Source organism: Cynara cardunculus, assembly GCF_001531365.2.
Source record: "Cynara cardunculus var. scolymus isolate 2C chromosome LG 16, CcrdV1, whole genome shotgun sequence".
Lineage (NCBI taxonomy): Eukaryota > Viridiplantae > Streptophyta > Magnoliopsida > Asterales > Asteraceae > Cynara > Cynara cardunculus.
Genome location: NC_037543.1, coordinates 4,372,767 through 4,383,478, shown reverse-complemented (window position 1 = coordinate 4,383,478; position 10,712 = coordinate 4,372,767). Strand labels below are relative to the sequence as shown.

General features: G+C 33.5%; 1 protein-coding gene across 1 annotated transcript; it reads right to left on the bottom strand.

Moving 5' to 3' along the window:
* Positions 1 to 2,396: 2,396 nt before the first annotated feature.
* Positions 2,397 to 3,901, bottom strand: LOC112529471 (CBL-interacting serine/threonine-protein kinase 5-like). Its single transcript, XM_025140767.1, has one exon. The coding sequence runs from the start codon at positions 3,843 to 3,845 to the stop codon at positions 2,454 to 2,456; it is 1,392 nt and encodes a 463-aa protein (XP_024996535.1). The 5' UTR covers positions 3,846 to 3,901; the 3' UTR covers positions 2,397 to 2,453.
* Positions 3,902 to 10,712: the final 6,811 nt, after the last annotated feature.

The following is a 10,712-nucleotide window of genomic DNA, read 5'->3' as shown; positions in this document are numbered from 1 at the left end:
TATATATATATATATATATATATATTAAATAATAACAATAATTAAAATACAATATATTATTAAATCGATTTGACGTTTTATAGACTTTAGAGATACACGATTTCCAAATATTCAACACTTCCTATCAAGACGGTACCATTAGCACTCCCTTTAATTTGTGTATTTTATTTATTTCATAAATAATTAATATACCTAAACAGAATTACAAAAACTACTTTTAATCACACTTGGGCTCAGGGGCGGATGCAAGGGTAAAAAGAAAAGGGAAAAGGACCCTAGTCAAAAATGCAAAAAAAAATCAGAGGTTAAAATTTAGGTTTTACATGATTTACCTTTTACTTTCCTTCTTTACATTTTTCCACGGGCCCCTAACCCCAATCGAAACCGTTACTCTAACCAAAAAAATCTGTTGAAATCAATCAAAAAAAACCAAAAAAGTTATTCAAAACCGACAAAACACTAAAAAATCTCTCGAAATCAATCGAAAAACTTTAAAATTCCCTCGAAAACGTTGTAATTAGGTTAAAAACACATCGGACGATTTTGCGGATCTTTAGTCTACCTTAAAGGTGACCCCACTAAACAAAAATCATGTATCCATCACTGTTTGGACTTTTCAACATCAAACAACTTTGCAGGTTATCATCATACTTCACTTTTCAACATAAGCTTAAACCTATTTTATTTTCATTTTTTAAATTTTATCAATTAAACTCATTGGGAGCAACGTATTTTAAGTGGTTTGATGATATCTTTTCAAGGGTCCTATAAAACAGACAGAAAATCTTCAATGAATTTAACTCCACAAGATTAGTTTGATGGCATTTATCAAACTGTACGTTTTCGGATTTCGTGAATCTCTAATGATTTGACATATGATTGGAAAATATTACTCAAAATTCTTTTCCGTCAAATAAAATATCACGTTCGTTGTCTTTACTTTTTTTGGTGTTTATTACAAATGCACGTTACCTCTTTTAAACCTCGTGTAGTAACGTTAATTCCTTTTCCAATGTCCGATTATTCCTTAATATTTTTTTCCGTTTCTAGTTGTAACGCGAAGATTTTTGGTGATATTTGTATTATAACAGATCCTTTAAATTATTTTCTTTAAAAAGAATGAAAGTCTCTAAATTTAGAAAATTCCCTAAAAATATTATATGAGAGAAAATGGTTTTTTAAAATCTTTCTAACCAATAAGAGCGAACCCGTTATTAAGTTATATAAAGTATTTTTTTAAATATGTTACAATAATAATTTCATAAAATATTTTAAAAATTTATACTACCTTATAAACCAGATTTATTAAAAGTCTTAAAAATAATTTTTAATGCACAAAGTCTTAAAAATAACTCATAATGAAATAAATACTATTACTTTATGCATTCAGTCTTAAAATTTCTTAATCTACAGTTAAAATAACATACAGTACAAGTTATCAATACACATTATTACTTCTACTTTTCATGTTCCCAAGATAGTTTTGACACCTTTCACCCATGTCTTCACCTTCTCATACATCTATGTCTTCTTCTCATTGCCCAATGTGAGATTCAAACTGATATTCACCATGAGTTATTAAAAGTTATTTTATTTATCTCTCATTCAATTGCTCTAGAACTCTCGCTCTCGATCTCTTGATTCTTTGCTCTTTGTGTAAATCAAACATTTATGGAGTCGTTTAAATATGTTGGATTTTAAACCACCATACAAAATTGGAACCATAACTCTTATTTATTCAAATTGTATTAATATGTAAAAACCAAGTGTAACTTATATCATCATTAAATTTTCTCTAAAAAAATCAGTGAAACTTTAAAATCGTTAAAATTCACGGCTCCCATCACATTGCACATATATACAACTAGTATAATTAATATTAAAATCTTTAAAAAAAATTAAAGAGAGATGATTAAATTTCATTTGGTGATAGTCGTTTGGACCTACACCAATCCCACCCACAATGCTCATAAAAGCTTGAAATAGACCAACCATGCAAGACGTATACACAACCTTTTGATCTAATCCTATTAAAAAATATTTTTTTTATTAATCTGGATATTCAACCAGCTATGTAAGTTGATTAATTTCAAGACGACCATCTGCTACAGATAATCTAGAGTCACCGCATTTGAACCTCTATAGACATAAAGGGATTTTTATTCCTCCTTGGATTTGAAGCTGAGACCTTCTGATACTTTTGACCTTTGGAAAAAAAAACCAATCAGACACCACCTTTGTGGTTTTAAAAATGATTTACAATTAATATTTATGTTACAAATTTATTTATTTTTAAACTGAATTATGGATTTACAGTTAATATTTATGTTACAAATTTAAATTTTTTAAAAACACATAATTTTTTTTCGTATTTTTGTTGTTGTGAGAATTGTAAATTTTGTAAATCAGCAATTAGCAAAATCAAGAATTTATGATGTTTTACAAAATAATAATTAATCGGAGTCAACGTTAACGTTAACGTTAACTTCACCGTCGCCGTTAGAACTTCCGTCATCGCCTTGCCACGTCCACACGATATCCTTCAACGCCGGTCTAACGTCTTCCTCACAAAACTTCTCGTATTCCAGTGTGTCGCCGGAATCCTTCGAAAATTCCACCACCGTCATCTCCGCCGCCATCTCAAACACCTCCGCTGTCACAGCCAACGCTCCCTTCCGTCCTTCCTCCGTCCCTTCCATTCTCACCTTGAAATCCTCCTCCCTCTCCACCCTAAACCGTAGCCCCCGGGCCGCCGCCTCTATCCTCTCCACGATCGCCGCCGCTGAAAACTTCGACGTGAATATCGAAGCCACCTTCTTCTTCTCCTTGCTTTCGAACAAAGTTGATAGGTCAAAACCAGACGACATAGATGAAATCAGTTCAAACGCGTTGAAGAACGCCGGCGACGATGTTGATTTTTTCAACGATCCAGGCGCCGGATCTGGTGGTGAAATTCCTTCTTTCTTTAATCGGAACGAGTTCTGCCGGCAGAGACCTCGCCGGTACCATGGCACGCGCATTATTCCTTGAATCGAGATTCGTCGCTCAGGATCCGCCATCAGAAGCTTCGAGATCAATTTTCGAGTTTCCGGTGAGAACCACGGCGGAAACTCATACTCCGCCTTGAAGATTTTCCGGTACAGATTCATTAGATTCTCATCCTGAAACGGCAAGAATCCGGCTAATAGCACATACAAAACAACGCCGCATGACCAAATATCGGCTTTGGCACCGTCATACCCCTTCTTCCTCAAGACCTCCGGTGCGACGTAGGCAGGGGTCCCACACTGTGTGTGCAGAAGTCCGTCGTAACGTTTCTGCTCGGGCAGGGCGGAGAATCCAAAATCCGTGATCTTCAAATCATCGTTACCGTTAAGAAGCAAGTTTTCCGGTTTGATATCACGGTGAGAGACGCCGCGGCTATGACAGAAATCAACGGCGCTGATAAGCTGCTGGAAATACTTGCGAGCCACGTCTTCCTTGAGTCGTCCGCCATTAGCAACCTTGGCAAAGAGCTCACCACCGGAGACATACTCCATGACATAATAGATCTTAGATTTAGTAGCTAAAACCTCACGTAGTTGGACGATATTGGGATGACGAACAAGGCGAGTGGCAGAGATCTCTCTTTGGATCTGTTCAACCATTCCTTGATCTTTGACTTGATCCTTATTGATGACTTTAATGGCGACACTGTCGCCGGTGGAGATCTCCCTGGCATAATAAACCTTAGCGAAGGTACCTGTTCCGATGAGCCTCCCTTTCTCGTATTTACCTCCCAATAAGATGTGTGCTTGTTCCTCCATTGAAGAGATGTCAGAGTGGGAACACCATGAATGAATCATTGAGCATGAATTGAAGGTAGGGTTATTTTATTGAATAGAAAGCCGGATTTATGGTGGGTGTGTGTGTTTTAATGGAGATGGGAGTAAAAAAAGGAAGAAAGATTGAAATGGGGGAGATGAAGGGGGAAATGGGCGGCAAGAGACACCAAATATATTTTCAGATTCCACTTCCACCCCACCTTATCTGGATTCCTCTTCTGTTGTGTCCACCTGTAAATTTCTGATTGGTGGAATTTATTTTATATATTTGTGAATAAAATTAGACTAAATTCTAGATTTTGGTTTTTTATATTATTTTTATTACAAAAAATCTAATGCTATGTATTTCCTCACATGTTTTGGTTAGCAATGGCAATAGGACAGGATGGGGCGGGTTTTTTTAATTCCCTATTTCGGTCCTGGTTTTGTTAACAATTTCCGGCCGAGGCCAGTAAATACAGGAATTAACATCTCGTCTCAGTTTATTTTCTGGTCAAAACCCGATCACTATCTTTGGTTTATTTTCTGACTTCAATTGTAATTTCTAAAACCTAATTTTACAAAATAAATAACATATATATATAGAGAGAGGTGAGTTATTATGCAATATTTTACATTTACACAACTAATACAATTCAATTTCAACCGTCCATTTAATTTGATGAATATATGATTTCATAAAAGTTTTGATTGTTTACTAATATAAATATTGTTCATAATTAGTCATCTTCCATACATATTCAAATAATAATAATAAATGAACTTTCATCATTTCCATAAATATCTCAATTAATGGAGTTGTATTGGTTGTACAAATGAGCATGGTTGCATTTGAAATATACCATATATATATATATATATATATATATATATATATATATAGGTTGGTTATTATACAACCATTGATATTTGTGCAACCAATACAACCCAATCTCAACCATTCATTTCATTTGATTAATATGTGATTTCATAGAAGTTTTGAGTGTTTCCTAATACAATGTATTGATCATAATTAATGAACCATATTCATCTTACATAAATATTCAAATCATAATAAATGAACTCTCATCATTTCTATAAATATCTCAATTTATTGGGTTACATTGGTTGTACAAATACGACGAATTGTATTTGAAACAAACTCTATATATATATATATATATTAATAAAATATGTAATTTCTAAAACCTAATTTTGAGAGAAGATTATTTTTATTATATTTTTATCAATACAAAACCTTAAAAGAGTAAAGTTTATTTTTGATCTCCTAATATTTGTCAATTTTAACGGTTTTCGTCCCTCAATTTTGTTTTGATATATTTGTCTCACACGTTTGTCAACTTGCAGCGATTTTCGTTAAGTTCAATTTAATGATAGGTATTTTAGCTATTTTATCTATTTTCTTAATTTTCTATTAAAATTAAGTAAGGGTTCCCAATTTTGATTGTCTTTTCCGGTGAGTCTGTACACTCCGATCGTCTTCTCCGACGGCCTATCCATTCAGGCCACTTCTCCACATAAAGATAGCAAATAAAAAATCTCCAACGTGAAAACCGTAAAACTCAAATCTTTGAATGAAAATCAAAAACAAAACCCTATTTTCGAACTCCCCATCACCTGCAAAAGCGCTCCACCACCACCATTACAAATCAAATTCTAAAATTCTAAATCTGTAACTCGAACACTAACTCAAAATCAAACCAATGAGGGATATCATATGACATAGGGATGCAGAATCTGGTGAGAAAGGTGCATAATCCGAACAAATCTCAAGGAAACCCCATGACTTTCTCACTGGTTCAGTCGCTGGTCATTGGGAAAAAGGGTTGAAGGTAGGGGTGCTCAAAAACCCGATCAACACAACTCAACCCAACGCGAAATAACCCAACCCGAAGCAACTCGATGTCTAATCGAGTTGTAAAATTGTCAAACCATAGGTATTGGGTTGATATTTGGTTACTATTATTTGAACACAACCCAACCCGATGAACCCGATATCCTTTTATTTCTTGAATTTAATATGATTGTTGAATTTTTATTAATATATACATTAGACAATTACATTATCATGTTTGCTTTTCATATACACATATTTTCAATCTATTCACATCTCTATATACTCATTCATATATATGTTCAATAACTATGAACATATATATGTAAATTGAGAAAATTAACTGAATGTGATATACGTAAGAAATATGGATAAGTTGTATCAAATGGTTGATGATGAAAAGAAATTATGAGTAGAAAAATAACATATTCAAGGTTAAAAGAATATTTTAATGTACCAAAGTATCAACCCGACCAACCGTACGGGTTGGGTTGGGTTGGGTTGCACTTTGGTTTGGGTTGGGTTGAGTTAAGATTTTCCAAACCGCAAACATTGGATTGGGTTGTTCAAATATCTTCAACCTGATCAATCCAACTCATAAACACCCTTAGTTGAAGGGGTATGGACGGTGAAATGTGCTTTAAAGGGGTGGGACGATGGGTTCACAAGAGGGGAAGTTACATATATTTTCGATTTTTATTTATATTTTTATAATATATATATATATATATATTAAATTTATTTAAAAATAGGTAAAATGACTAAAATACTCCTCATTATACTGAATTTAGCAGAAAAGGTTGACGATCATTAGACCGAGGGACCAAAATCGTTGTGAGATGACAAACATAAGGGAAATTTGTTAAAATAAAGTTGAGGGATGAAAACCATTGAAATTGACAAACGTTAAGGATCGAAAGTGAACTTTACTAATGAATAAAATATTTTAATATTATAATCAAATGTTTGTAGTATCTATAACAAAGTTGTTAAAGTTAAATATTATTATTTTGGGAGATTTGAATTTTGATTCTCCATTTTAGAAATTTTGCTCGAGATATTCAAACATCGTGAAAAAGCGTGTGGCGAGTTTTTGGGCGTTTTTGTCTTTTTAATCTTCTTTCTTTATCTTTTTCTTCTTTTGTTTTGGTAATTTAGTTGTCCTTTATATGATTTATGCTACCCACCCTACCCTCAATCCCCCCCTCCCCCGGCTTTTCTCCATCATTCTGTAATCTTAGATATCAAAAACTAAACAATTTCGAAACTCTTTCATCCACTAGTGTCGTGTATACAAGGATTACGGAGGCATATTTAAGCAAAGAGTTAATAGAAGAGCAACGTCATCTTTGCTCGAACCCCATATTCCATCTGTAGTGTTCACAAAAGCGTTCATTCTTGATAGGAGGGCCTCCCTAAAGTAAGAGAGATTGAGACGTCATAGAACGCTTTTAGTAAAGACGAAAGTCCCTAATCGTAGGATTTGGTTTGGAGGAACTCCCTGAAGTAGTCTTAAGGAAAGGAGGGCTAAAGAAGGAAGTAGCGAGTGAAGGAGACATCTAAGGCCTAAGTATTCATGTTCAAATTACATGGTATTTATAAAATCATCCAGAATGATCTTTTGGTGTTCACAAAATGTTCATAAGATTGTTCACATGGTGTTCACAAAATCAACAAGGGTAATCTTTGTAATAACTCAAGTTCCTTTATCTTGCTATATTTGGAACTTCGTGGTCCTTATGGTATTGTTTCTATTCTAGAGGGGTCGTAGTGGTAACTACTGGTTTTAATGAGAAATCTACCCTCATCCTTTCATTATTCACATCATGAAATGCATTTTGTGTGTGTAAGAGATGGAGCTTTGAGGAGAGGGTCTACTTTGAAGGTTCGGCGAATTGGAGAAGAAGCAGTGGAGAAACCATTTTCTTCAAGTAAGAACTTTGATCTAATTCCGAGATTATCTTAGTCTATTCAGATATTGGTGGTTTTACTTCAGTGGATGATCTATTATGTTGTTTGGAAAGATTTGATCTTCCATGGATTTGTATTTGTTATGAAAAGGTGTTAAAAAAACCATTTTGGATTATTGTTTAGGTGGATTATGGGTTGGATTAATCTAAAATCTGTCTTCAAGTAGGTTGGAATTGTGGTTGTGCAGGGGTTTCTTGGTGAAGCATATTGAACAATAGGTAACGCAACCTGGTGCGCGATTTAAATCTCCGTGCAAATCGCATGGAGCACTGTTATCTATTGAGCCTTTATATGTGATATATGATTGATTTGCACAGAAGGAATAGGGTACCTTGAGACGGTAAAATCTCTCGGGTGTGGTATATCTGTCTATATTTGTGTGCCCTAAATGTGTTTCTTAAGCACATCCGACATGCATCTATTGGGTTGAATGTGTTTCTTGAGCATATCTGATAGACATCTACTAGGGGCCATGTGTGTGTACGTCACAGTGGAGTGAGTGACAGGTGTGTCTACATACATTGTGCAAATTTTGTGTGTTATACGTGGATATCTACTTGGAAATAAATGTTTACAATGTTGGCTTTTTATTAAGCAGTTTTATTCGGTTGTTGTGGAAGTAAGGGAATTCACTAGACTTTTTAGTCTAACCCTCGCTTTTAAAAAACTAAACCATTTTCAGGTAAGTTTCATCGTGGGAAGTTCATCCAAAGAAAAAAGGCAAGTTATAGTGCTTCTCTTAGAGTTGATTAGTGGTTTAGTCAGGTACACCTAATAGATACCAGTTATACCAGTTGTGGATGTTGTTTTCCTCTGCAAACCTTAGAAATGTAATGGAGAAATTTAATTGCTTGTAAATCTTTGGTGTCAGTTGGCTATTTATGTTATTCGTCGTTATTTATTATTTTCGGTCGTTAACAAATCTTTTAGTGTTAAAAAAAATACGAAAATACGTTTATATATGAAGTAATCATATACACACAAAAATAAAAACATATGAAATAATATTAATCAATATCTAAATGAACATCATTGAATTATTTGGATTAGTTTTCAAAATCAAAATCATTATCAACGCACAGCCATACACACATGAACAAAACATATGAAACAATTTGTTTTTTCGTGGTTCACCGGTTCTCTTTTTTTGATGTTTCCTTCTAATCTTTCCCATACACATGCGCGTACACACACGCACAGGCAAGGCCGTCCCTTAGCAAGTTAAATGTGAGATTTTGAACTGGGGCCCAAATTTACATGTGTTTAGGGTCTTTTATCGACATGTGTAAAACTATAGCCGAAATTATTTAGGTTCAAATCATTAATTGTTTGGTTTTAGGTTCGAATCATTAATGTTTTAGGTTTAGTTTCAGATTGTTAATCATTTTAGGTTTAGCCTATTTTTGTTCCTAACATATATTCTCTGTTATCTCATTTATGCAATGTAATCAATAGTTTTGAATATAACAGGACCTCCAAAAAGATTGAAATGTCCCTGCGCACACGCACACGTATATAAATACACACACACACACACACACACACACACACATATATATATATATGGAGTTTCAAATACAAACCAATCAAATGAGATATTTATGAAAATATGATAAGAGTTCGTTCATTATGATCAATGTTTTAGACCAAATAAACGTATTTATATTTGAAATTCCATATATGTATGTGTGTATGTGTGTATGTGTGTGTGCATGCGCGCATGTATTATAGTCATTTTTCATGAGACCATGAGACACATCATAAATGTGATACATGTGAAGATTTGACGCATTTTTCTTATAAATATTTGTTGTATTTTTCATGATTTTCTTATGAATATGAATGTTCAAGCTGTAGTGTGAATATTCGGTATTTCTTAGATGTATTTCACCGGTTTAAAAGAACATATTTTATCTTGTATGATTCTAAGAGTATAAGGCATTTATTAAACACTTTGGCAAAAATAATATGTTATCCAAGAGTTAAGGACAACCACCAACTTCACCGAATGCACCTGCAGAATTTATAGAATAATTAAACAAAAGATGAATTAAAAAAGTTGGAAAGGCTGCAAGTGGGTCTCCATATAACCAAATGGTTACATTATATTGGGTTTAAACTGAAAACCATTTTAAGATAGAAAGCATAAATAATATATATATATATATATATATATATATATATATAAATAATAAAATTGTCTTTTTGTTAATTGACTATTACAAATCAAATATTTTTAATATATTTTAAAACATTATTACATACAAGTCCTATGAAATATCAAGCATCTCTGTAGGATTTTAAAATCCTACATTTGGGAGATTTCAAATCTCGGAAATCCTACAAACCAAACATCGGATCTGAATGGAATTTAATTCCAAAACTTTTCAAATTCAATCCAATCTGGCAAACCAAATGGGATCTTAGGGGCTAGCCAGCAATGTTTAGATCAACAGAGATATAATTTTTTTTAGTATAAGTTTTTGTATTAAAAAAATTGTTCCATTTAAACAATAAATATAAGCAATTTCAAAATTTTGTCTCGATCTAAATGGAAGTATTGAAGATAAGTATTTTGGAGAGGTGGAAATAAGACGTAAAGTGGAGATGCATATTGACCGGTTCTTGTCTTTTTGGGCTCAATCACTTTCGGCCAGTTTTGAAAAGCCGAAAAAAGGTTTAGTAAGTACCATCTGGTCCTTCGGTCTAAGAACTATGAACGATTTAGGTGTGATGATTCTAGTCGCTCTTGGCCAAGCCCATTCTTTTTGTTTAAAAAGTCGTGTTGTTTTGAGTGCGTCAGCCAATTTCTAATAACCAAACATTGTAATGGGTATTTGATCGGCCTTTTGAATGCGTCCAATTTGGTCCTTGATCGTAATGACCTTTTTCGAATCTTAATCAGTTAAAACTTGAAAAATAAGGACCATGTTAACTCAAAGGATTGGCACGCATGCACGTTCAATCATTGGGTCAGGTTCTTAAACCCTTCCCATATCTGAATTCGTGTAACTAACTGCAGATAAACACAATCAAATACAGGATAAACATCTCATTTTAAATATAAAAAATCTAAAATATAA